We start from the raw sequence: 27,999 nt of genomic DNA on the forward strand, positions 1-27,999 counted from the left end.
CTCCGCCCCCTCCGGGGGGCGGGCTCGCGCCTGGAACGGGCAACGCCCACCCAGTCCCCCTACTGGATACTGCTTCTTAGCTCCGCCCTTCTCATGCTTTCGTCACTCATGGGGCAGAAACCACTACGGCACGGTCGTGACCCGGCGCGAGGCAACCGTATGCAGATTTCACAGGGGGACGGTTAGGGTGGGGGTGGGTCAGGCGGCTTCCTTTTCCGCGCGGTTGGGCTCAGAACGCGGATGTGCAAATTACAGTGACAGGGCTACGCTGCGGTTGGCTAAAGCCCGCTGTGACCTCATAGTTGGGGGGGGAGGGGAGCGGCTCATGACCGGTCGTTATAACCCGCTGGGGCCTCGGCTTTCGCAGCGCTCCTGGGTGCGTGCTCGGGACGCGCTGTCTCGGGGGCTGAGGTTCGAATCCCCCCCCCCGAACCGCGCGATGGGGGGGGCTGTAACTTTAATGGGATAGGGCCGTTTAGGGCTTCCCTCTCCTGGGGGGGCGCTAGCAAGGGCGCTTGCCATCTTGGAGGAGGGGCGCGCCCACCCTCGGGTGGGGGGAAGTGGAGGGTGACCAGACAACAAATGTGAAAAATTGGGACAGTGGGTGGGGGTAATGGGAACCTGTATAAGGAAAAGACCCAAAAATCAGGACTGTCCCTATACAATTGGGATATCTGCTCACCCTAGGGGAGGGTATATGAGTTCCTAGCTGGGGCTCTTGATTGCAGGGTATGATGGTCACTCATGCCAAGCACCCACCCTTGGGAATCTCCCTGTTTTCCCCTGGCCTTGTCACAAGGGAGCTTGATGAGGAGCTGCCTCCGTGTCTAATCCTGCTGCTCTGGAGGGGTTTGGATCCTCAGGTGCCTCCCTCTCTGGGTTCAGCATCTTCAGGGCCAAGCTGTGTCTGATCCCAAGGTAGGGGTTGGTGAAGATTTCACCTCTGGCCCCTCCATTGGGATCCTGGCCCCAGGAGTTGTGAGAGCCAAGCCATCCATTTGAGTCACCCTTACTGAAGGCCTGCTGGCACCACCAGTTGTCTGTTGAAAGGTGAAGGTGGAAATTTGCTGCCTACATAGGAGAGTTTCTAAAGACTTAGGGCCAGATCCTTAAAGGTAGTTAGGAGCCTAACTTTGAGGAACTGAGCCTTAGGCACCTAAATACCTTTAAGGAGCTCAGCCTTACATGTGTTCCTGACTTGAGACATTTATCTTGTTTTTAGTTTTCCCCACATAAACCTGCAATGCCAAAGATTTTTTAAAAATTTTATTTCTGTAGAATCATTGCTTTGCCAATTATGGCTTTTTTTTAATGTAATGAGTTGGCTGAGTATGTGTGTGTGTCACCACTGTTCTGTATGGAATAGAGCTGAAATTGCCCAGACGTGTGTCCTAGACACCCACTCAGCTGCTAGCAGTAAGGCAGATTCTCCTGATTCATGTTTTTTGATAAGGATGCTCTGAGTTATATTCCCACAGTTGCCAGGTGGATTTTATTTCTTTTTTTCTTCAGGGAAAGAGGTTTGTGTGGAGCAAGGTGATGAAAGGAGACAGAAGCCATTTTGCTTGGTTTTTTAGACATATTCCTACCTTTAATGCATATATAAAGCCAGTTTTGCATGAAACTAAGCCATACCTCTCAATGACCGCAGCCCTCAAATAACAGGACATTTATTTTAAAAAAGTGCAAGAGGCTTAACCTAACAATCTAATCCACATTTTCCTTGCATCAGAACAGTCATTATTTTTATTACAGTAGTGCTTCAAGGCCCCACACATCTCCAGGCCCCAAATGTGCCAGACACTGTACCAACACATATTAGGAGACAGTCCATGCACCAAAGAGCCGTGCAGCCTAAGCTAATGCAGTTCTCTTTGCAGGGCTGGGGTTTAAATAAAATAGATAAAGGGTGGGAGAAAGGAAGTAGTCATTCTGTTTTATAGCTGGGAACTGAGACATGGAGAGATTAAATTATTTGCTGAAAGTTACACAGGACCTCCCTCCCAGAGCTAGGAATTCTCAGATCCCCTAAGTCCCCATTCAGTTCTTTAACCATGAGATTGTCCTCCCTCACTTAATTTTTTTATGGACAACTCCCAATATTCATCCATTTTAAGAGAACAAATTCTTAAGTAGCACCTGGCCCCATTTGTGCCACTCAGTCCCTATGACAAAGGAAGGGCAAGCTGAGCTAAAAGTTACTGTGAACCTAACCCTGTCCCAAACAGTTTTAACATTCTCATTTTATTGCATTGTCTTGGGAGTCCGTTGTGTTCTATAACATAACTGCTATCAATAATAATGAACTATGCATGTGTGGACACAGCCTGTTAGAAGCTCAAAATACATTTGCTTCTCCCGGTAATTTTTGTCCTCTCTCAAATATGTTAATGTTTGATTAGCAGGAAAGTCTTAGGAGGATGAGATAAAAGCTCAATCTTGTTTCTTCGTTGTTCCTGCCCCTGGCAAAAAATCCTATAAGAACCCCTGTGAATCAAATATGCCCTGTGTGCATACATACCAAATACAGATTCACTAGTACCTCTTCTGTGGACAATGTCATTACTGATCCTCCCTTTGTTAAACAACTCTAGGTATGATATACTGTATATTAGCTACAAAACACTGCATGTTAAAAAGTTTTGTGCTTAGCTGCTTTTGTTTACTGACTTCTTTTATTAAAATATAGCTGATCCATATAAAATGAAGCCAGCAGCTGTGGATTTCAGAATTTTGGCACTGGCTGTTCAGGTCACTGAAAGCTCTGATCAGGATGTTCCTGTGTTGCTGTTGAAGTTAAAAGGTAAATAATTGATTCTTAAGGTGTAAGTAGGGAATGCAGAAGTATAGACAGTCATTTTCATGAACCTATATAACTGACAGTCAAATTGTTCCCTCCTTTGAATATATCCACCAGGGCCTCCACAAGATCAGTAATGTAAAACTGCCTGTAAATCTTCCTAAAGTGACGATTTACTTGGGAACCACAGACGAGGCTGGGATCTGAACGGAAGGGAACCCTCAGGCCAAAAGAGGATTAGCCCCTATGGACTTTTTCTCTGCCTCTACCCTGCTGCCAGTGCAGTTCCTGTAAAAGTTACACTAATGTGGGCAGGGACACTGCACCCTGGTTAAAATCCCTTCTGGGAGGGGTTGTGGGCACAGAGTTAGTGGGGTTGGGAATGACTGCCTGGAAGTGACATTAAAAAAGGCTGAACATTCTCTTATTTATTCTCTCTCACACATACACCCCACCAGCGCTTCCAGCAAGATTTACCCTGGCGGTGTTCCTTCTGCACATGGGCAGTGGGTGGGGTGTGGGAACTTGGTCCAGCTCTGAAATTTGACTGTTGTTATAATCAAGTTAATAAGGGTTTTCACAATGGATTTTCATCTTGGTTTTATATGGACTAGCAAATTCATACATATGGGCTACCTGCCAGATCATACATATACTTTTGCTGCACTCTTCTAAATCTGTAACTGGAAAGCAGGAGTATGATCTTTAATTAGATATAGTATCTGTAACCATACAAGTTAACAAATTATAGTCCTTTGAAGTATGTTTTACATTATTGTTACTGGGCTTTTTTTTAACAACACTGATCTCAGATATATATTTATACTCAGCCTTTTATGTTTTGAAAAATAACTTTCTTATGGATCAGAAACATATGCACAATTTTTTTCTCTTTCTTCCCCTCAGAAATTTTAAATAGTACATCTTTGGGAAGTAAAGAATCACAGAAAATTAAACAGGACCTCTACTATTATAACCTTGTTCAATACTGTATGTTGGTCCTTAAACAAGATTACTCTCGACTGCCTGGGGGCTGGGCTACTGCTGCCCAGCTATCAGAGATACTGAGGTAAAATGAAAAGCAGCGGTAAAGTTTTATTCTTGTTCTCCTTCTCATCTTTCCTCTCACTTTTTTCTTTTCAAGTTCTTCTACACTGACTCACATCCAAAACAAGGCTTGTTGTGCAGAAAATGTCAAGGTGAGAGTGCAGGGAGCAGTCAAGGGCAGAGAGAGGTCAGGCAAAGTGTAACCGATTGGCATTGTGTTTCAATGTGCTGGGTGGATTGTTTGGTGGGAACAAATATGTCAGATTTACCCTTGTTTGTTTATAAATTGTCCTCAAGTGGATCATGATTTTTACCAACCTACTGCTTATTCAGAATTGTTCACATGCCTCTTGTAAACAAACTTCAGTCTCTGGGTCATTGACAAATCATTCTTTATTTATTTTAGATGTGTAGAAATGCTTTAAAAATTGACATTATCCATACACTCTAGGTACCCTGGCCATTGCATAAAAATGTACCACAAATAATATCTAAATGCAATAATTCTACCTAGTATAAAATCACCACCAATGAGCCAGGCAACTTAAAACTCAAATCGCCTTCAAACAATCTCTACCCTCCTCACCCACAAACTTGTGAATTCTGAGTCAAATGATGAGGTTTGCAAATTACCCTGAAGTTTTGGATTTAAGTAGGGAACAAATTCCTAGGCAGTGGGGTTCTTAGAGCAGCTTTGTCTATCTAATGCCATCTCCTAGGTGTGAGTTTTTGATATTAGAAGTTTGCTAGAAGCTTCAAGATCAGGCAACAAAGCCACATAATAATGTTTCTGTTTCCGACTGCATGATCCAGCTTTTATAAACTGATTCTGCTTCCAAACAAAATTAATTTATTTTGTAACAAAACAAGTCTTCTTGTAACTAAATGAATCTCAGTGGTTCTCCTGGCATTGGCTTTCTGTGCACGGTTCAGATTAACTACACTCATTTGCACAAATATTCATGGAAAGCTAACACAAAAAGGCGGAGGTGTATTTCAAAGCAAAATTCACAAAATGGTCATGAATAATTTTCCTCTGTTTTCCCAGCTCTAGTGCAGAGCCTGGAATAAAAAAATTGCCCACTTGTGTGACTATATGACAGTAATTATTTCTAAAAAGATTCCTCCAAAGATGCCAAAAACAGTAATACTGGATGAGGGTTAAAGTGTAGACCTGTAATACTGATTCCTAGCTCACTTACACTCTTAAAAAAGAGGAAGGTTGCAGAAAGTTTCCCCCCAGTTATTTGTGAGTTTGTGCTTTTATTTGCATAGTAATTTTTGGTTTACAAAACCTGTCTCCAGTTCCAGATTGATTTTAATCTGTCTGTCTGTCCTTGTTTTCTAATGGTATCATAGTATCTTAGAATTACATTGAGGGTATGTAGAACAAATCATAACAGGTCCCGGAAAGCTAATGAGCAGTATGACCCAGATATGGTTTTGGCCAAGACACCCCGTCATAGATAACAAATTCTCTCTCTCCAACAGCCTAATGATTCTTTTGCTTTGAGGTAGATGTCTTGGAGCTAGTTGCAACAGTTGTCTATCTTTCAGTCTCGGATGGCATTTATTCACTTGCTTTTGTCCAACAGACCCTGCAAGGTTCAGATCTGTGTGCTCTTTCTTTTCAGTCAGTGTTGTGTGGGGCTGGAGGTGAAAGAAGATCCTGAAGAATTTTACAATAAGTTACTTCCTTCCGCTGTCGATAACCTCCTGTTTTTGGGAAGACGTCTGCAAGCACGGTTTATCCGAGCAATCAAGGTATTCGAATTGCTTGATTAAGAGAGCACCATGAACATTTTGTAATCAATTGACGATGTTTCCAAGCTCTTCTACCAGGGAGGATTTGATTTAAATCAAATTGAATTAAATCATGATTTAAATCACTAGTCAGGAAGATTCGATTTAATCATGGTTTTCTACGTAAAAGTGCATTCTTGTTGGTTGTTATAACCTTAATACATATTCTTCACAACTCGGAGATAGATGTAGGTTTCATTTTTAGAAGGTACACATTTATACATTTTTAAACAGTGATCTATTTTGAAAACTTTTCAGATTAGTTTTACAGCTATTTCAGAAATGAATGATTGTTTGGTTATTTCATTTACCAAAGGTAAATGAAGCGGATATTATGAAGTCGTTGGGAGGTGAACTATCTCCAGTTCAACAGGTTAATCATTAATATTTGGAGGATTTTCTTGCCATGCTGTATTAGGAGGAGAACATCACCAGACAGACATTTAAATTGTTTTATTTAACTAAAACAACAACATTAAGTATTCTGGATTTTTTTCTTCAACAGCAAACAGATAATATTTTAACAAAACAAGCATATGTTCCTTGCCTCTCACATTTATCTCCAGACTTCTCCTCATTCAGATCTATTCCGCCCCCAACAATCTTCTATTTATTGAACTTTTTGAAACTTTGCACTTTTAGAGAGAGGTAAGGAATTGACTCTGTGAACACATATTTGCAGAGGGACAATAGAGTTGAGGTCTGTTATTTCTCACTTCTATATATTTATTTAATATAGAAATAAATTGTCCAGGAACAGCGAACCGTGGCCACAGGGAGCTGAGGGACTCTGTGCCTGCAGATACTCCACGTAAACAAAATGTCCCAACCCGCCAGTGTCTTACCCTGACGGGCCGGGAGCCAAAGTTTTCCAACCCCGAAATATAGGGTCAGCTTATGAAACGGTCATACTGTTTTCACTATTTTTACCTATCCATTTTGGGGAGGTCGGCTTATAAATGAACGGGCTAATGAATGAGTATATACGGTATTTTTTTCCTCAAAAAGCATTTTATCAAAAAAATCCAATTTAACTTTTAAAAAATCTATTTTTTTTAAAAATCATTTATTTTTATTCACCCTGTCATCTACTGAATTAGAAGGGTTCTGCTACAGATACACCATAATATAAAAGGATTTTTTCAGAACTGACTTTTTTTCTCATGGCTGTTAATAACTGACCTTTGGAGTTTTGAAACTGGAATAACTTTCCTCACAGAATATTTCTTCTATCCTATGTGTGCATGGACTAGTTTGTTACTGCAGGGTTGCTGTGAAGAGCTTGGCTAGTGAGAGTGGGTTGTTCCTGAGAACAAAGCAATAACAAATGAGAAGCAAAAACAGCACAACAAAACTGGCCAATCACATTTGGGGTCTACCAATTATGAGAGTTACCTTTTATTTTCACAGATGACTAAATCTGACTTGGCAACCGCTCTGTTTGTAGTGCTTTATTCAGATTTTCAGAAGAGGAAATTACTATTTGGAAATTACTATTGGAAAACATCTCTGGAGTCTCTTGTGCCATATACTTTCCAAATGAATTTGGCCAAAATGTCCAAAAGTGTCCACTGATTCTGACATGGCACCCAAAATTGAGAAACTCCAAATCAGTGGGCAGTTCTGAAAGAGTTGCTCTGTCCCATTTTAGAGGGTAACCACTATTGAGCTACTTCAAAAAGGTATTTCATGGCAAAATTCCCTTCTGTTTTAGGAGCACTCTGAGACCCTAGGATCAATACAAATAGTATAATTTGAATAACCAGCCACATGGATGCTGATGGGTTCCCTGGATAGAACTTTCCCCCTAAATATTACACTTCTTTTTAGCTGACTCACTTCTTGCACTTAGTCAAAGTTTTCATACGCTGTATAGTATTATGTCGGAAACTACATGCTTCCTGAGTTGTGATTATATATCAGCAGTATGACATATTCTGTTTGCTCAATTATTTTAAGTGAATTTAGAGCTTGTGAAAGGTTGCTGATTGACATCCCTGGAGTCTTCTGTCTACCCACAGTGTGTAATTTTGTCCACACTTTCTTATTATATGCCTCAACCCACATGCTACTGAATCACCCACTTCTGTGCAGGATTTATTGTTGAGTGCAAGCACAAGCTACACTGTAGGTCAGTACTTTAACTTCCAGTCATATTGTCCAGAGGTAACTGAGCATCCAGCCTTGACCACATACTCTGAGAGGGTTTAGAAAGCCCCAGTCCACCAAGCATAGACAACTCATGACTAAGTGACCCTTCCAGTCCATCTCATAGACCTCAAACCCTCACTGTTTGCATGTTCCTTACAATCATTGGGAAAATTCTGAAATCCACAGCTGCTGGCTTCATTTTATATGGGTCCATTATGAATTCTTACAGCATCTGGTGTCGGGGATGGAGGAGGAAGCCAGGAGTTGATGTGGACCCTCTTGAGGAGGGTTATGGACGTAGGATCCAGCATTTTACTTCACTTGGGACCTGCCCTATAAGCATCCAGCATCCTTTGCCACAGTGCTGCTTATGAGTTATTTTGCCTTGAATTTGATTGCCAGTCTATTGAGAACTCAAACAGTTTCTACTGTTTATGTACCAGCCCCTCATTGCAAAGATCAAGGTTGGGGCTTTTAAAGATATTCAGATACTTAATATTGTGTAAATTGTATGTGCTGGCTGTACCCGGCCTGGTTCTGAGCTTACACTGCTGTAAATGAGGTCAGAATCAGGCTCACTCTCTATATAAGCCTCATTAAACTGAATGAATTGCTGAAATATCCAGCATTCACAAATCAACATATTAGCTAATAATATTATGGATTAGCTTGTTAGTATAACTTGCATCTCCCATGGTCAGTAAGGCTCAGTTACAGTGCAACATCCTGATTGAGAGTTGTGGATATAGCACAAAATAGAGGCCTAAGATTGGGATTATATGTGACCACTTTTATAACTTGTTTTGTTCAGGATGAAGAAAAAAGTGAATTTTTACGGTGTTTCCGGACAGTAACTGATGCCATCTGCTGGCTGTTCGGTGGGCATATTCAGCTAACAGAGTGTGGTAAGAGAAAGAGTTGGAAATTCATTGCATCATAAAATAACTGAAGAATTTTGAATTTTAATATAAATTACAATGACTGGTGCAGGGTTCAGAAGTGATTCCGAAACCAGTCTGCGTCCTGGTTTTATCCAGTTATCACGTACTTTTAAATGAGCTCTTGAAATAACCCATTATACCAGTGGCTCTAAGCCAAAGGTCTCAACTGGGGATCGCCAAAATAAACCAGAGACCAGGGCCAGCATTAGAGTCACTGGGGCCCAGTGAAGAAAACTGAAGCCCAAGTCCCACCACGCAGGTCTGAAGCTGAAGCCAAACCCTGTCGCATAGGGCTGAAGACAAAGCCTGAGCAACATTGCTTCGCATGGCATCCTGTGGCATGGGGCCCTGGACAGTTGCCCTGCTTGCTGCCCCCTGGCGCTGGCCCTGGCTTTTAATCTATTGGATATGCAGAAAAGCAGTAGTTGTGGCACAGGCGGACCGTGGATTTTTTATAGCATGTTGGGGTGGGGGAGGGGCTCTGTATTATACAATAGAAGCATAAACATATGAAACAGGCAATCTAGGCCATTAAAAAAGCAAAAATAAAAGAAAGAGGCCACTTTCCATTTTTAAGTTGTTGATTTGGACAGGTTTTCCCTTGCAGCTTCCATTTTTAATTATAGATCTCAACAAAAATCAGAGTTTTTCGTAATATAAATGCATAGTTGAAACTTTCCCGCCTCCGTCCTAAAATGAGCTGTATATGGGCTCAAGAGATTGCCTAGACAGAGCTCACTGCAGGGTCAGGTTCACAAAAAACAAAAAGCTTTACAGCGCATTACTTCATTTTACTGCGGTGCTGGCAAATTTACAAACATCTGACAAATTGACCTATACTCGGTCCAAAATCAGTTCTCAGTTATACCTGTATCAATTTCATTGACTTCAGAATGTAACAGAGATTTTGCTCATATTTGACATTTAAAAAAAAATTAACAAAAATTTCAGCACATGGGTTTAAAAAATACAAATGACTGGATAATTATTAAATGAAAACAGTGGGTCTGAATCTCTAGTATGTTGCATCTATTTCATTCCATTGTAACTTAGTTGAAGTCAATGAAGTTATCCTGACATAAAACTGGTATAAGAGCATGAAGGTTCAGGAGTCACCTCCACTGGAAACTTTTGTGCCATGCTTCTGCCCCACTGTAAAAAGACTTGTGCCCATGTGACTTGCCCTACTTTGAAAGTTTTTACACCACTTCCGCACTAGTACACAGGAGGTTTCCACCCGTGCAGAAAAACCCCAGTATAGACAAGTCCTTAGACTCATTCCCTCTTCCCATTCTGTCTCGCTGTAGAAGTTAGAAAGGCAAAGAATATTTACTGAAAAAACAGTGACCCTCGTTTCACTTGCTTGGAAATGTGTTTTATAGAGCTGTTTGGTAAACTGCAAATGAACTGGCGTTAAATCCCTGGCTTTGATTATTTCTTGATTTTGTTTCCTTTTCCTTTGTTGCAGTGCTGCAGAGTAACCATTTCCTGCAGTTGCTAATCACAGATGATGTCGAAACTGCAACTGCAATGATATCTGTGTTACAGAATATTTTGAGGGCCAACAGGTTAGCTGCTTTTAAAGAATTAAATTGATTTTCCTTTATTTATTTATTTTAGATTTAAAGATCAGTTTGGTACTGGGTTTGTAAAAGCAAAGTCTCTGCATGCCTAAGATATCTTATACCAGGCTCTGAATGGGTAGTTTTCTTTCTCCTTAAATTGCTTTGTTTATTGTGAATATAACTTTTTTTTTTGTTTTAGTTCCTGGAACAGCACTAGATTCCAGTGGACTGGAATATCTCCCAAGTTGTAGTACTGGCTCTGCCACTGAGGCAGTAAAATACCCAAGACAGGCCTGGATCTGCTTACTTGGACTTGCAGGGTTATAAAACTGAAGTGTAGATGTTTGGGCCTGGCCTGGAGTCCAGGCTCTGCGACCTTTCCCCCTTGCTGGGCCTTAGAGCCCAGCTCCAGCTTATGTCCAGTCTACACTGCAATGTTATAGCCCCACAGCTTGAGCCCTGCAAGTCCGACCAGCTGCAGGTGTTTTACTGCAGTGTAGACATGCCCTGAATTACTCAAGATCTTGGGCAAGTCAGTAACATCTGCTTCTCAGCCTACCCTTCTGTAAAAGGCTGATAATACTTAAACCTACTGTGGAGGGGTATTGTTAAGATTAGCTAAATTTGCATAGTGTTTCAAACATCTAAACTGCTGTATAAATGCCCATTTCTGCCCTCAGACATGTAAATACAGCTTCCATTGACAACAGGAGTGGGAGCAGTTCAGCTGAGGATAGAATTGTCCCTAAGGGCTCAATCCTGCGAGGTCCTTAAGCACTCTGGTCCCGCTGCAGTAAAACGGTTTAGTGTATGTGCAGTCCCACTCAAGTTGATGAGAATAGTTACATGCTTATAGTAGTGAATGGCGTGTGAATAAGTGTAGTGCTGGATGGGAGCTAGAATGTCCAACACCTTGTAGGGATCAACCCCTAGGAATTGTTTTAGTCTTAAATACAAAAATGTCAGTTTCATTCTTGGATCAAAGTCATAATTAAAGGAGATTTAAACCTTACATGAGCTAGAGTTACATTTTAACGTAAACACATAGCTGAAAAAGGCCCAGTAGGTCCTCCAGTCCCCACTGCTCCCATATTGGGTTGGGCCATTGGTTAAGTGAGTCAAGTATCCTGCATTGCCTTGTGCCCCATGCTTCAGAAGAAGAAAGCCATTGTTGAAATATGCATCTCTCAGTAACATTCCTGCTTTTGGCTCTTTTTGTTAGTTCTGTGTTACTCCATGTGGATGAAAAGATCCTTCACTCTGTTTTAGATGAACTTGTTTATAAGCTTTCATCTACCACCAATCCTGTCACAGGAAATGCTGCTACAAAAGTGTTGCTGTCAGTGGCAGAATCTCACCCCCAACTTGTGGAGTTACTCAGTACCCGCTACAGAGGTTTGTCTGTCTACTACTTGTCTCAGGGAAGAAAAATTCCAGAATAATATGAGTGGTTAGTGACAGGTCCTGAAAGAGCAAGTTTCACTGTGGTGAACATGAAAGCACTTGTAATAAAACCTAACATTTATGTAGTGCTTTAGATCTTCAAAATACTTTACAGAGATTAGCTGATCAGACACACAAAAATTAACTTATCTGCCTGTCACATGGATGTGTCTGTAGATAGTTAATGACCTGTACCTACAAAGCTATAACTATTGTATAACATTTTGCAGTGATGTCTGTACCATCAGCTCTTCATCAAAACTATTTTACATTGAAACTCAAAGGTAACTGCCTGTACTCCTGTTTAGCTCTGATGCAATGTCCCTTTCCATCACACATACAATCAGATTTGATAGTCTGATATTCAGCTTTGTTTGCTAGTTTGAAATCTGTTTGGTAAGCAAGCGAATGAAAAATTAGCTCTAACAATGTAACATGCTTATTGTTTTCCTCTCTCACCTAGGACTGCGAACTCTGCTAAGTAAGCAATGGGTTGGCAAAGGATTTGACAGGAATCTCAATCAACTTTCGGACCTGCTTTACTCAGAATCCTGCAGGAAAGGAGAAATGCAGGTGCTGAATGTTTAATGAGACTTTTCTCTTTGGTGGATTTATATTTGCTTATATTGGGTTTACTCTTGTCCCGCCTTTCAAACACCCCAAACAATATTTGCTCAGACGTGTCTTTTTTTAAAAATTACCTCCCTTTTTATTTTCCTACTCTACCACTTCTAAGTTGGCCAGCAGTAAAGATATATGCCCATCAAGAAAGAATGATCTCCTGGTTAAGGTTTGGACTGGGACTCAGGAGATCTGGGTTCATTTAGCAACTCTGCTACAGATTTCCTGGGTGACCTTGAAAAAATTATTTAATGTCTTTCTATTTGAGTTCAACCCTTTCTAAACTAGGGAAAATAATACTTCTCTACCTCATACAGATGTGTAAGGTTAGATCTGTACATTCTTAGGAGACACTTGCATACTTCAGAGATGGGGGCCATGTAAATGCCTAGGTAAAAGAAGTGACCAGTAAGAGAGACACTCATCTCCACCAAAGAGCAAATACATGTTTTATCCACCTCGACAACAAGAGTCACACATTCAGATGTCTCAGAGATGTTATTCCAAGAGCAAGAAGTGTACAAGGATTGTTTTAATTGTAAAGCGCAGTTCTAGTCTGAAAAGTAATTGAGTACAAATATAATTGAAGAAGAAGGTGATAGATTGTTCAATTTAACCACTGAGGACAGGACAAAAAGCAATGGGCTTAAATTGCAGCAAAGGAGATTTAGGTTAGACTTTAGGAAAAATTCCTAATTGTAAGGGCAATTAAGCACTGGAACAAATTACCTATGGAGGTTGTAGATTCTCCATCATTGGAGGTTTTTAAGAACAGGTTAGACAAACACCTGTCAGGGATGGTGTAGATAATACTTAGTCCTGCCTCATTTCAAGGGACTGGACTAGATGACCTATCGAGGTCCTATCCAGTCCTACAATTCTAGGATTCAAACATTAGCTGGATTATTTTTCCCAGCTGCTTTCCACTTACAAAAAAAAAAAAAAAAAGACTTTTAGCTAATGGGTTTGCTTTGTGAAGTCCTTTATGTACTACATATAGAAAATTGAACCAGATGAACCGAGCAGCTGCCCTGGTAACAAATATAGGATTCATGCTAGTCATTTATTTATGGGAGTGTAAATCTACCCAAGTATTGGAAACAGTGAACTGCAGGGCATGTGAAAACTGAAGTCAATTTTGATCAAACACCGAGTTTATGCCAAATAAGCAAGTAGCAATAAAATGTTTTATTTATGCTGAGAATATATTCTGTCAGCTGGTTTGTTAATTTCAGAGACTGCATCAAGCAGCTTGTTTAATCCAGGCTGTGTGGAGGGGATTTCAGACCAGGAAAAGATTAAAGACGCTTCCTATAGCAGTGACTGCCTTACAAAGAAGTTTCAGGTAAAAAATATCCCTTTGTAAGCAGGAATCAGGAAAACAGGGTTTCTACTTTCAGAAACTGCTATGCAGGACACTGTATATTAACGAACAGAATAGATTTTTCTACATAACAAAATTGCATACTAGATTGTTCTTAACTGTATTTAAATATGTAGAAATCAGTTATGAATTGTAACAGAAACTGCAACACATAGTAGCAACATATGGAATGTCCACAATGTCAGAGTTTTCTCAGTCTTTTTGAGCACTAGATTACCTCACTGGATTGGATTATTTAGTCTTCACCATCCATTTCTAGTTGCAGTAAGTACATCTCCTTGGGCTTCATGAACATCCAGATATTTTTTAAAAAACCACAAAGCACTGTAAGTTCCTATATACATTTTGTATAATATGCCTGACATTTCTCAGATAGAAAAAGAGAAACAATAAGGGTAACAAACTGACTTGCTAAGGGCTGTATCTCAGGTCCCTCCAGCAAACCATGGAATGAGATCTAGGACACTTGTTTCTGCTCACAGAGAATGAAGCTCAAATCAGTGTCATTCTTATCTGACTAGATCGGGATTTAAGGTGTGATGTTCGCTCATGGTAGGTAATACATTCTTACTGACACATCTGAAAAGTCTAGTGTAGACAAGGCTGCATCGACTTTAACATGTTAAAGTGATCGAATTAAAATTGAGGTTCCCCACTAAGCTTTAATGCAACCAGTTTAGCATGTTTTAAAGTCTGTGCTAGACTTTTGAAATGTGTTAGCTACCACGTTCTAACAACACTCCTTAAATCCTAGACAAGGTGTGAAAACAGAGTCTCTGATTTGCCATTTCATCTGGGTTGGAAGGTATTTACCTCTGCCCTCAACTGTGTGGCTGTCCCAAGGTTTGTAGGGAAATAACACAAGAACTAGGGGGTCACCAAATGAAATTAATAGGCAGCAGGTTTAAAACAAACAAAATGAAGTATTTCTTCACACAACGCACAGTCAGCCTGTGGAACTCTTTGCCAGAGGATGTGGTGAAGGCCAAGATTATAACAGGGTTCAAAAAAGAACTAGACAAATTCATGGAGGATGGTGTCCCTAGCCTTTGTTTGCCAGAAGCTGGGAATGGGTGACAGAGGATGGATCCCTTGATGATTACCTGTTCTGTTCATTCCCTCTGGGGAACCTGGCATTGGCCAGTGTCAGGACACAGGATACTGGACTAGATGGACCTTTGGTCTGACCCTGTATGGCCATTCTTATGAAATCACAGATAACAGGGCATCTGTGGAGGGCTTCTCGGTGACACCCCCCACACACACATCCTGCCTGTCAGCACAGCTCCCTCACACTATCGCTTCCTCCACACCTGAGCCAAAACCATCTTTTGAGGAAGGAGAGGAACCCACAAGAGTTTATACTGATGGAGGTTACATAAATTCTCATGGGTATTTGCCTGTGGATTAGTTGAGGGATTATGCCAAAGAGAGCTGCTCTTTGTTAGTTCTGCTCCTGCCCAGCCAGACCTCCAAACCCCATGGAACCCTAATCTTCAGATGGAGGGGCCTCTATGACCTCGCTGGGGATGGAATGCTTCTGGTTATGTCAACTCCCTCACTTACTCCCACCGAGTACTTTACTGGCCACTTTGGGCCAGTATTCATGAACAAATCAGGCACCCGACCCCCAAAAGCTCACAGTCTGAGTTTAGCAATAACTTGAAGGGAGGCCAAGGGGAACGATGGGATCTCCAGCTGCCTACATTTGTTATGCAAGCATTTTAGTAGTTTCAAGTAGGTCATTTGTTGAAGCAGTTTCTCAGTTATGTGTATGTTAGTTTCAGATCAGAAGGGATGGTGGTTATTTCTATTCTGGTAGCTCATAGAGGCTCTGATCAGGGACCAAGTGTGCTAGGCACAATATAATAAAAATACAATCCTTCCACAAAATGTTTACAGTCCAATTCAGAACGATAGCTAGAGTGTTATGCCAAAGAGTAAGAACACTGCTTAGACTCCTGTAAGCATTGCTGGTTCAAAGCATCCTAGAATGTCAATATAGCATACTTAAGGTGCTTCAGCAGTCAGCAGCTGTGGCTGTGAATTCAGGGCTTAACTGTATTTATGGAGTTTTGTGAAAGCGCTGATCTCAGTAATATGGTTAAATTTAGTTGAGGCTGAAACTCATAGCTTGAGTGTGGCTCCCATGCAATAGCAGTTGGGTATCTTAAAATCTGCCAGCTGTATGCTTCTGAAAATGGTTTGGTTTCAGAAATATTTCTCAGTTTTACTGTATCTTTAAAAAAAAAAATGTTAATCTGCCCTAAAAGTTGGTTAGGCTGTCACATAACCAACTCATCTTACCTTTATTACAATGGAGTAAATCCGTGTTAATCGTGCATACATCAATATCTGTCAATACCTTTGTTATTGATCAGAAGTGAGTTCTTTTCAATCATGCCTACTAAGAGGAAGTTTAGATTCCAGTCTGTGGGTGTTTTTTCCTCTGAGAGGTGCTCTTGTGTAACCTAGATGTGGCTTTTCATTCTATAGCCCTCTGAATGATGAAGAGCCAGCGTTCTGCAAAACACACAGTAATAGAAAAGGGGAGAGTCCGTATAATAGAAACCTATTAAATGCATAACATCTAACGTGACAGTGTAACAGGCATACATGGGAGGAATCCATCAGAGGGCAGACTTTACGCTCGTGTGGCTTCCCAACTAGTGGAGTTGATACGGATTTCTAGAAAAAGAGCATGGATAAGATTTTGTCAGGAGAAGGCCGTGAGTCCCTTTTTATCCTGAGATTTCATACTGTTCAGAAATGAAATAACGTGTGCTTTCCTGGATCAGAAACACAAAGAGATTGTTTAAAGCAGAGATACATGGGATTGGGAATCTCTGTGGACAATCTGATTGCAGCCTTTCTTGAAACCATTTTGCTACATACAGTAAAGTTACAAATATCATATAGAATGTAATTAGGAGTTTAATAGCAATGTGGCCCTTTAACTCATGATGGGGAAAGGAGGCAGCCTCGAGCAGTTACTGTCAGGGTTCTGAGCTTTAAATCCAGGGCCTTGCTCTCTTAGAGAATGTCCTCCTCCCCACAGGACTGTGCTGGAGGGGAAAATGATGATTGCTAGACCCTCCGGTTAAAGTTTTAGGGTCTCATTAGGGAGCTGTCAGTGCAGCGTCCTCATCTGTGACGTTCCTTGCAACTTGTGATCAAGAAGAATCAGAGCCTTGCTGCTCTTAAGGCACAATGTAAGATACCTCGGTGTCCTAGACTTCCATTAGTAATGTTGATGCAGAAGAACGACCTGTCAGCATTTCTCCTGGAAGTCAATCACCAAAAGTTATCCAATTTAAGAAAATCAGCCTTAAAGAGAAGGAGGAGGGAATTCTTTTGCAGAGACAATAAAGGCACTAATCTTGCTTTGTACAGTGTATGGCACCTGCTAGATAGTGATGGGCAGCTTTGAAATGCATAGCTAGTTTTATAGGTGGCCAATTCTTAATGTGTGTGTCTATTGCAGAGCTAAACGAAAACAGGAATTGCAGCATTTGAAGAGGCTGAAAGAAGACGAGACCCTCAGACAACAATTGCAGCTTCAGAGACAAAGGGCCATGAGGCTCTTTCATGAACGGCAACTGACTTTACTGGAAATAGTCCATGCTGGTATGATTTATATTGAACTGTATCAAAAGCATTAAGGGCTCAGGTTTCCATAAAAGCATATTTCATACAAACAAAAGTATTTCCCCATCTCGCATGTCCATCTCTTTTTGTAACTGAAGTGTCTGGTGGAGAACAGCCTAAACTCTTCAAATTCTTAGTAATCAAAAGATGTGGTGGCTTGAAATCTCTTCTCTTTGCAGAGATGTGAGGTAAAAGGGAGATCCTGTCCCTTTGGGTTCATTAAAGATCCCATGGCAGTGGTATGTCTATGCCAAGAACTGTACCTCCAGTAGCCCAGTGTCCGTGATTAGTGTGCTGAGGTCTTGGTGCAGAAGAAAGAGCACCACCTACTGTTCCACCAATGCTACTTGCTGCAATACCTGACTTTTCAGCAGTGGTTTCTCCTCCAAGGACTGAGAAGCCAAACTTTGTTGTGCTTGTGAGATCACACCCACAGTTGTATAACTATGAATTTCTATCATCTCCTTAGGTCAGGTAGATAGGTACATTCAGGAAATGGAGGGGAAGGCAGCATTAACTATCCAGAGACACTGGAGGGGATATAGGGCAAGGAGAAAAGTTCATCAACAAAGACAATCTCTTAAGCAGCATAAGGCAGCTGTCATCATTCAGAGAGCAGTAAGTATATAAACTCGGTACTGGTGTTAGACAAGATTGACTGGATTACTGCAATTCCTTATGAGGCTCAACTTGTTTACTTCTAGAAATGACAACTTTGCCAGAATTTAGCAACCAAATATTAAAATAGTCAAAAACTGCTCAGGCAAATCAAACCAGAGTCCCAGACTTCAGTAGCTGTTAAGAACCCTGTGAAAACTGCAAAATGCAGTGCAGTCCGTATGAAAATGTGAGAAGAGCTGTTCCTTTGGAACGAAGGCTGGATTCTCTGTGCAGCTCCTATAAGCAGTAACAGGGACAATAAGTTATTGGCTTATGTCAGATCATGCCCTCTCATGTACTGCTTCTCCACTGTGAAGTCGAAAGCTGCACCCTACTAGCTGCAGTGCTGAGACATTTTTCTTTGGAAGTTTTTTTAAAAGATGCATGAAAACAAGCCCCTGACCTGTAAATGGCATACTCTGATACCTTCTTTCATGCAGGCTCGTAAATTCCTGGGAAAATGTCAAAGGAAACGGAAGGCTCTCTCCCCCTGGAAGGAACCCAAGGAACTCACCAGTGCACAGAAACTAGCATTACAGCAAAAGGTGGATGACTACATCAGACTGCACCCGGTGTGTCTCTTTTGTAGCTCTGCATTCCCCACCCACCGTAGTGCATTAGAGGGATGAAATATATGCAGTAATATAAACTTCACTGCTCAGGATAACCCATGTGAGCTGCGTGCATATTAATCTTGCTTATTTGTCTTTGAGAGTAATATACTAGGATCATTTTTTACCATTAATGTAATAAAACAGGTTAAGTAAAGCCTAATTGGAAAACTGTATCTGCTTGACGATGGATCACTTTGCAGAGAAAACTTAGAAGGAAGCAGAATTATTAAATTTACAAATAGATGAGGACCACAAATGTTGTTCTGTAGACATTAATTTGCCCACAAAGGATTTAAAATGATAACCGTTTCTTAACAGTGACAGATCTTATTTTCCTCCAGGCTTCCCAAATGCCAGAAGAAATGAGCAAGGAACTACATCTGCAGGCCCAGGAAAAGCTGGCACAGTACCTGCTGAGGAGCAGTCTGGATCGCAGAGCAGAACAGCGCAGAGAGGCGTTACTAGCTCAGGTCAACACCGACGTAGAGCTGTTGATGAGTATGTGCCTGTCTCTAGATTCATTCCTTTGGTCACTGCATGGATTAAACTTGCCAAGCTGTCCTGCTGTGGCTCAAGAGTGTGGGTACCAAACTAAGGACAGACTGTTAGAAAACAGGGCACAAATCCCAAACTGATTGCGAGTTCTGGGATTTCGTGTAGATTTCACTGACCAATTATCAATGTAAACTCCTCATATACTCCAACAGCCTTTATCATGGAGTCACAGACTGGCCCCTTGACTCCAGTCTATCTTGCCACCTAGGTAAACTTACCTTTGTGTATAAGGGACCATCTATAACAAGGCCACAGCAATATTCAGGTTATTCCCAGTCCCAAAGGACCAGTCAGTCACTTACCCCAGGTCAGTTGCACCTTAGATCTCACACCAAGGACAACACTTGTAGCCAATCCTATAATAAACTATCTAAAGATTTCTTAGATAGGAAAAGGAAATAAAAGCGTTATTTACAAGGTTAAATCAGGTAAACATACACACACAAATGAGTTCCAATCTTAAGTTTCAAAAAGTAAGGCTGTGTCTATACTGCCACTTTCAGCGAAAAACTTTTGTTGTTGAGGGGTGTAAAAAATCAACCCCCAAGTGACGAAAGTTTTAGTGCTGAAAAGCACCAGTGTAGACAGCGCTTTGGCTCCCGGCGAAAAAGCTATCACCCCTCATTCAGGGTGTTGTGTTTTTTTTAATCGCCTAGAGAGTGCTCTCCCAGCGATAAAGTGTGTCTACACTGCCCACGTCACAGCACTGCTGTGGCCACACTGTAACGTGGGTAGTGTAGACATACTCTAATAGAAGCTTGTATAATAAGCAAGCTCTGTATGTCCTTTAGGGCTAACCCAGGCTAACAGCTGAGGATTCCTTGCTTAAGCCTAGAAATCTTGAGCTCAGGAGTCCCAGAAGAATAGAGATCCAGTTCCTCCTTGTTGGGGGGTTTTATGCCGTCCCCGGTGCTGCATCGAGTAGCAAACTCGGCTGATGGGAGGAATTTACTTGTGCTTATTCTCTTCATACATTAGTGGGGAGAGCAGTCAAATTCCTTTGTCCCCTGATGTTCCACTATATAGTTTGTCTGGTATTGATGGGTCTTCTTTGTTAGGCAGGACCTAATACCTTTTGCTGGAGACTAGTATTTCACACTAGTTAATGTCTCTCTCCTGTCTGGTGATGTACACAGTTACAGAAGCTTACAATGCACATGCTAAGATATTACCTTATGATCTGGGATACGGAGGTTATAAGTGAGATTAATGCAGAGGCAGTCAATTATTTTTTGTCAAAGTCCAAATTTCTTGGTCAAGGAATAGTCAAGGTCTATATTTTCACACCTCAATAACAAGGATGATAATAATAAAAAAGATTTCACGGTCTGTTCAAAAGCATCTGGTGGTCCAGATTTAGCCCATTGTCCGCCTATTGACTACCCCTGGATTAATGCATGCAGCATCTTACAAGCATTCAAAAAGTCTAAACACTAAGTACATTCTTATAATTCTAATACCTATTTTAACAATACTAAACACACAGATGAACCAGACTGATTCCATCTATGTGTTTCTCAGTATTCAAGTGAGGTCTGAGGGCCTTGGCCTAAGCTGGCATCTGGTTTGCCAGCATCAAAAAACTAATGTAGAGAAAATTAGGATTATACCACGAATAATGGTGAAAGCACATTTCAAAACTGAAATCTCTGATATATACAAGTAGTAGATGCTACTGTATTTGTAGATGTTGTCATAAACAGATAGCTAAGGGTTAATGTTCTTTTACCTGTAAAGGGGTAACAAAGGAAACCAAACACCTGACCAGAGGACCAATCAGGAAACAAGACTTTTTCAAATCTGGGTGGAGGGAAGTTTTGGGTGTGAGTCCTTTGTTCTTGGTCTGTTCTTTTCTCGGCTCTGAGAGTGATCTTTCTGTCTCCTGGCTTTCTAATCTTCTGTTTCCAAGTTGTAAGTACAAGGATAGTAAGACAATAGGTTTATATTTTTTTTTTGTATTTACATGTGTGTAGTTGCTGGAATGGTTTAAATTGTATTCTTTTTGGATAAGGCTGTTTATTCATTTTTTTCCTTTAAGCAATTGACCCTGTATATTGTCACCTTGATACAGAGACCCTTTTATGTCCTTTTTCATTCTTTTTATATAAAGCTTTCTTTTTAAGACCTGTTGGAGTTTTTCTTTAGTGGGAACTCCAGGGAATTGAGTCTGCAGCTCACCAGGGAATTGGTGGGAGGAAGAAGTCAGGGGGAAAATCTCTTTGTGTTAGATTTACTAAGCCTGACTTTGCATACCCTCTGGGTGAGGGGGAAGAGAGATTAGATCTATCGGTACTTGTGTTTCCAGGACTGGAAGCAGGGAATCTCCTAGGGTCGTCCAGGGAGGGGAGCCTGGGAGGAAGTAACAAGGGGAGGGGGTTATTTCCCTTTGTTGTAAGACTCAAGGCATCTGAGTCTGGGGGTCCGCCAGGGAAGGTTTTGGGGAGACCACAGTGAGCTAGGCACTGTATAATTCCTAGCTGGTGGCAGCAATACCAGGTCCAAGCTGTAACTAAGCTTGGAGGTTTTCATGCTAACACCCCTATTTTGGACGCTAAGGTCCAGATCTGGGAAGAAATGTTATGACAGATGTCTCTATAGGTTGAGTACATTGGCATGCATTACATTGACATGTCCTATCCTGTTCATAATGCTGATGTCTATCATATTTGTAACAAGGCTTTATTTGGTATTTTATGATAGCCCTTTCACAGAGCCATCTCTTGCTTTTAAGTCACCAAGGATGAGGATCTTTGCATAGTCATCTTCCCTGCAGAATTGGGGATGACTTTGTTTTTCCTTATTCTGTCTGTCAAAAATGGACTGACGGGGGAAGCATCCTCATCCCCACTAGTGAGGCACTTTAGAGGCTGAAAACTTTGAGCTAAGGCCATGGGAGTGCGTCATGAATTGGGCAAGGAGGATAGGCTCACCTGAATGAGAACAAGTAGGATTTTTCTTCTGTCCTGGTGGAGCCCAGGAAGGCAATCTGGGATCAAAGGGTTAGAATAGCACAGTCTAGACACCACTTAGCACCCAGGCGCAGCAAAATGTAATAAGTTATTGAACAATATTGCTAGATTTGCCACCTACTGTGTAACTGTAGAATACTACTACACAAGCTAGGAAGGAGTATGGCAGAAAGAGATCTAGGGGTCATAGTAGACCACAAGCTTAATATGAGTCAACAGTGTGATACTGTTGCAAAAAAAGCAAACGTGATTCTGGGATGCATTAACAGGTGTGTTGTAAACAAGACACGAGAAGTCATTCTTCCGCTTTATTCTGCGCTGGTCAGGCCTCAGCTGGAGTATTGTGTCCAGTTCTGGGCACCGCATTTCAAGAAAGATGTGGAGAAATTGGAGAGGGTCCAGAGAAGAGCAACAAGAATGATTAAAGGTCTTGAGAACGTGACCTATGAAGGAAGGCTGAAGGAATTGGGTTTGTTTAGTTTGGAAAAGAGAAGACTGAGAGGGGACATGATAGCAGTTTTCAGGTATCTAAAAGGGTGTCATCAGGAGGAGGGAGAAAACTCGTTCACCTTAGCCTCCAATGATAGAACAAGAAGCAATGGGCTTAAACTGCAGCAAGGGAGATTTAGGTTGGACATTAGGAAAAAGTTCCTAACTGTCAGGGTAGTTAAACACTGGAATAGATTGCCTAGGGAAGTTGTGGAATCTCCATCTCTGGAGATATTTAAGAGTAGGTTAGATAAATGTCTATTAGGGATGGTCTAGACAATATTTGGTCCTGCCATGAGGGCAGGGGACTGGACTCGATGACCTCTCAAGGTCCCTTCCAGTCCTGGAGTCTATGAATCTATAAGCATGGAAACCAGCAACTGTTGTATGCACAGAGATTTAGTTTGTGGTGGCCCCAACAGGAAGAGATGATGCAAGTATTGGGGTGCACTGAAAGCACTGCAGTAGAGGTCACCCTGTGCACCAAGGAGCACAGAGCCAAGAATAATGACCTACGCTAGCCTTTCCTTTTCCACAGATAGAATTACACCAGTTTTCCTCTTTGTTACAGGTGCTCCAAGTCTCATGGAGGCCACAGAAAAAGATCTTGATGTCTTTATGAGTTGGTCAGTCCCTGTAGCATGCAAAGCCAGACAATCCCATAATACCATGCTGAAATATACTCGCTGGCCATGGTGGAAGAAACTTGGAGATGAAGTCATGGATGATGATATGATTCCTGATGATGTTCTCAATACTGAATTTGGAACTCTCTTTATTGGGGGAAGTAAATCCTCCTAGTTAGCAGGCAGAAGAAATTGTAATGCAGTGACCCAGACTCATATGCCATACTGTGCAGTCATGTTGAGTATGTACTGTATGGAAAGAAAACATTCCAGTCCTATGCCTGCAGTAGGATCAAAAGGCATTTTAATTTTAGTGGATTTGTTATTCTTAATAAAAAACACCTTATAGGAATCTCCTTTTGCAGAAGAGCCTGATATCTACATTGTGTTCAAGGTAAAATTATATCCAGTTTGATGCTAGAATCAGGATTCAAGTACAGTAATTGTAAATATGTATTTATGTGTCCGATGTATTTTTTAACTTTTTAAAAATAAATATATGAACTGTGGCTTTTCGGTGATTATTCACTAAAGTTTTGTATTAAAAAAAAAATCACATCTCTGCAAAACTCTGGGCTTTAGACTCTCAACTCTTCATTAAGCGAATGAAAGTACTTGGAAGTCAAGAGTAGGTTCACAGAACAAATGCTTGGGGGAAACTTCTGTTTATTTTTCAATTGCAGGAGTGCCCAAAATGAGCTAGGTGCTTTCCAAAGACAGCCCCCATTCCCACCGCACATAGTCTAAAATGACAAAGACAGATACGGGGGTTGAGTTGAGGGGATGGTGGGAGAGAGAGAGAGCATACAAGCAAAGTGAACAGATCGGTGACAGACAGGAGCCCAGTTAAAAGTTGGGGGTTGTTTCCTCCCTTTCCCGCCCCCTCTCCCTAGCCATACAAGTCAATGGGATTTATGCCATTTATCCCAATTTTGGACATATCTTAAAAACACATTAATTTTGTGCACATGCTTTAGTACTGAGCCTTGGTTCCATGGGTTTTTATTACCATGTAGATGTACCCCTAGTCACTTTGGGTTTGTCTACACATGGGCATTCATGAAAATTAATCGGAATTAGCTAAAAGGTGTGAATTTGAAAATGGATTTATTAAACTACATTAATTCTGAATGAGAGTGTTTTCACAGGGGCTTAAAGTGGCCTCAATTTGGTTTATCTTAATTCACTTTTGAATTCTAAATGAGGGTGTTTGCACAAGACCTAATGCGGTTGAACAAATCCACTTCAAACATTCACACCTTTCGTTAATTCAGATTAACTTTCCTGAATGTCCACATGTAGACAAGACTCATTTCTAATAGAGTGCATTGAAAAATCATCCCATTTAGAAATTAGCATTGAAATCCCATTTAGAAACAATTCACATAGATAAGGCTATGTAATAGTAATGGGTATTTTTAGTAAAAGTCAAGAATAGGTCTCAGGCAGTAAACAAAAATTCATGGCCCATGACCCGTGCGTGACTTGTACTATATACCCCTGACTAAATCTTGGGAGTGCTGCAGGTGCTAGTGGGGAAGCTGCGAGTGCTGCAGGGGGGACAGCCCAGGAGGTTCTGTGGGTGCTGGGGGGCCATGGGTGCTTGAGGGGGACAGCATGGGGGGCACTGTGGATGCCATGGGTGCTGGGGGGGGCAAGTGCTCAGGGGGGTGGCCCAGAGGGCAGCATGAGTGCTAGGGGGAGCTGCAGGTGCTGAGGAGGTGGTCTGAGGGGCATCGTGAGTGCTCGGGTGGGAGCAGCCCGGGACCCCCACTGGTGCTGGGCAGGGGGGGAGAGTTGGCAGGGCTGGCAGGCTGCCTACCCAGCTTCTCAGACGCGGCAACGTGTCCCTCCCTAAGCTCCTAGCTCCGCACACTGCCAGCTCCACAGCTCCCATCGGCTGGGAACCATGGCCAATGGGAGCTGCGAGGGCAGTGCCTGCGAGCAGAGGCAGTGCACGGAACTGAGGGAGGGAGGGACATGTTGCTGCTTCCAGGGAGCCTCCCCCTCAAGTTAAGCATTGCCCATAGCCCTCAACCCCTCCTGCATCCCAACCCCCAGGCCTGAGCCCCCCCCACACCCAAATGCCTCCTCCTGCTATTGGGGGGGACGAGGGCAGTGGCCTGAGATTGTCCCAGCAGCAACTGGCCCAGGGGCTGCCTGAGCTGTTCGCGCAGCCCCGGAGCCAGACGCACTGACCACTGCAAAAGTCACAGAATCCGTGACCTCTCTGACAGACTCACAGCTTTACACAGAATGCCCTCCCTCTCTGCTGTGAAGGCTATGGGAGTGCCTGGGAAAGTGCATTGCCTCTAGATTCTAGGGTGTTGGGAGCTCTAGAAATACACTATTGAAGGTAACTATGCCCAGTAAAAGACACTCCGAAGGGGAGAAGCATTTCCTGGTCCTGGTGCCTTTTAAGGCACTAAACCAACTCTGCAGCCTTGGAGTCAAATACCTGCATCATCTGTCCCAAGGGATACTCTAGCACCATTAAGTGGTTCTTCAATTCCTTCACAGAGCTTGATGCAGTCAGTTTTCTTGAGGCAGGAACCTGTCCTGCCTGCACACTAGGCCTTATGTCAAGGATACTTTGAAGCCTAAATCTAACACCCAGCCTGGGGTGGGCTTTGTAAGTGCTAGCCAGACAGAGTGTCATGCTGGCAAAGGGGGCTGCTCAGGGCAACTAAAGCGCTCCGCTTATCCCAGAACCTGAGCACAACAATGCTAAAGCCTCCATAGCTGCTGCAGGGAAGTCACCCCAGTTTAGAGGGAACCTCCACAGGCCTTAAGCAGGTGTAGCAGTTTCTCCCTCTTCCTGCTGCTAGTGGAGGGAGCATGGCTGAGGGAGAGAGAGAATGGTCAAGGCTTCCCTGAGCCCCTTGTAGCTGTCGGAAGCTGGCACAAGTTAGAGCAGCCTTCAGGGGATGATCCTGGGATAGCAGCGGGGTTGGAAGTGAGTGAAGAGGGATTGTAGAAGCATATTGTCAGAGACAAAAAGACATTACAAACAAAAAATCTGTGGGTTGCTACCCCTTGCCTACCCTTCGGGGACACTACCACATGAGGGCAACTGTTCTGCCCATACACGGAGGCGGGGGACAATAGAATGAGGGTAGGCAAAACTAACACAGAGATCAGCTGATTGACACCAGGGAGCAGAGATCCTACTGGATCAGCCTCCAGTCAGCATAGGCAAAGCCTGACATGAGCCACCTTAACAACATCTTGTGCAGATGCAGATTAAAAACCCTTTTAAGTGACCGTCCACAGTTCAGCTCCCAGGCAGGTAAATGGGAAAGAGGGCATGATTTAGGTGTGCTGTATCAACGCGTGACTGCTACGCTGCTGATCACTTCAGCCTTGTGGGATGGAAGCCCATTAAACTGTGGATGCTGCTAAGCAGAGCTCAATCTGCCTTTTGACACTTCAAAGCCCTTTGCAATGCTGAAGAACAAGCTATCTATTAAAAAACAGTTGCATTTATGGAAAGCAGTTTTTAAACAACAAACCCCAGACGTACAGCTCCTAATAAAGGCAACAAATCCTACTCACTCCAATGAGAGCAGGAAGGTGCCCTTTTTATGAGCAAGGAAAATGATTTTTAAAAAGCTTTGGATCAAATGTTACTTTAAAAAGAAGAAAAAAGGTTAGTCTTATCCCATCCAGTACGAGGCAGCACACAGCATTACACAATAGGTACCAGTCAAAAAACCAATTTCGTGGGAAGCAACATCAATTCAGCATGGTTCCTCCCACCCCACAATTTAGAAGGTTCTCATTAAGTTTTAACGTTGGTAGAGATGAGCAGAAACAAAATGGGGCAGAGACCCAAGACACAATCCGGTTATCGATGCAAAAATAGCCAGCAGAACACTAATATTCATTCTGAGCCAATACTCAACTTGAAGACGGAATTGACTTTTAACAATAATTCTGGTTTGGAGGCCAATAAGCTGGCTGGTTTAGTCCCGTCCTTACTAGATGCAATCTATTAAAACATTCACCAGTGCATTTATTCATTCCTCTTGAATAACGTTAGTTCTGAACAGCATTGTTATTACTTTAACGTAGTGCCTTCTGCATGCGAGCTGATCTCTAAACAGTCATAAAGGGAAATAGAGAAATCAGCAGTAGCTCCCAGAATGGGAAATCCACTCACAGCTTCTGCCCCCCCGCAGCCATGCTTCCCCAGAGCTCTGACAGAGAGGGGATGTCCCTGTGGTCTGGAGTTGAAATGCAGTGGACCAGCTCTTTTCTCTCCCCAAAATAGAAATTTGGAGGCTTCCTGAGTACATTGTTGTACCTTCTGCACTGTGCAGCCCGTGACCCAAGGTGTAGTGAGTTGCTGCTGCAGTGCAGTGGTCTCTGCTGTATGTTTAACTCCTCCTAATTATCCTCATTATAGCAGCCCTTTATCACAGATATGGGCAGGAAGGTGCTCCAGCTAATGTATTTTATGTACAGAGATGAGCTCCCTGGCCAGTGTTAAACACCAAGTGAATTATAGAGCTGTCTCACCAAAAAGCCATTTATTGTAATGCTAATGGTCTCTGTCACTCACTGCCATTGAAGTGGATCATGCGCCCCTCCCCCCCCTTTGTAATATGCAATTTGCTGGATAATGGATTTTTTTTCAAAGAGTGTTTAGTGCCTGGTGGAAGGTGCTGCACTGTCAGAGAA

At 42.2% G+C, this 27,999-nt stretch overlaps 1 protein-coding gene across 6 annotated transcripts; it reads left to right on the forward strand.

The window, feature by feature from the left end:
* Positions 1 to 105: 105 nt before the first annotated feature.
* On the forward strand, positions 106 to 23,825 carry IQCB1 (IQ motif containing B1). Of its 6 annotated transcripts, XM_050917066.1 has the most exons (15): positions 132 to 157; positions 2,406 to 2,594; positions 2,690 to 2,803; positions 3,707 to 3,869; positions 5,482 to 5,611; positions 8,613 to 8,706; positions 10,211 to 10,310; positions 11,530 to 11,702; positions 12,214 to 12,323; positions 13,607 to 13,716; positions 17,240 to 17,382; positions 17,873 to 18,021; positions 18,504 to 18,635; positions 19,019 to 19,175; positions 23,262 to 23,825. In XM_050917066.1, exons 3-15 carry the CDS (start codon positions 2,704 to 2,706, stop codon positions 23,489 to 23,491), a joined length of 1,791 nt encoding a protein of 596 aa, XP_050773023.1. In that variant the 5' UTR covers positions 132 to 157; positions 2,406 to 2,594; positions 2,690 to 2,703; the 3' UTR covers positions 23,492 to 23,825. The 6 variants fall into 6 exon arrangements, with proteins under 6 accessions (XP_050773029.1, XP_050773023.1, XP_050773024.1 ...); XM_050917072.1 differs by lacking the exon at positions 2,406 to 2,594 and having other exon boundaries at positions 106 to 157; XM_050917067.1 differs by lacking the exons at positions 132 to 157; positions 2,406 to 2,594 and adding an exon at positions 364 to 411.
* The last annotated feature ends 4,174 nt before the right edge of the window (positions 23,826 to 27,999 follow it).

This window comes from Gopherus flavomarginatus, chromosome 10 (genome assembly GCF_025201925.1).
Source record: "Gopherus flavomarginatus isolate rGopFla2 chromosome 10, rGopFla2.mat.asm, whole genome shotgun sequence".
In the NCBI taxonomy this organism is placed as follows: domain Eukaryota; kingdom Metazoa; phylum Chordata; order Testudines; family Testudinidae; genus Gopherus; species Gopherus flavomarginatus.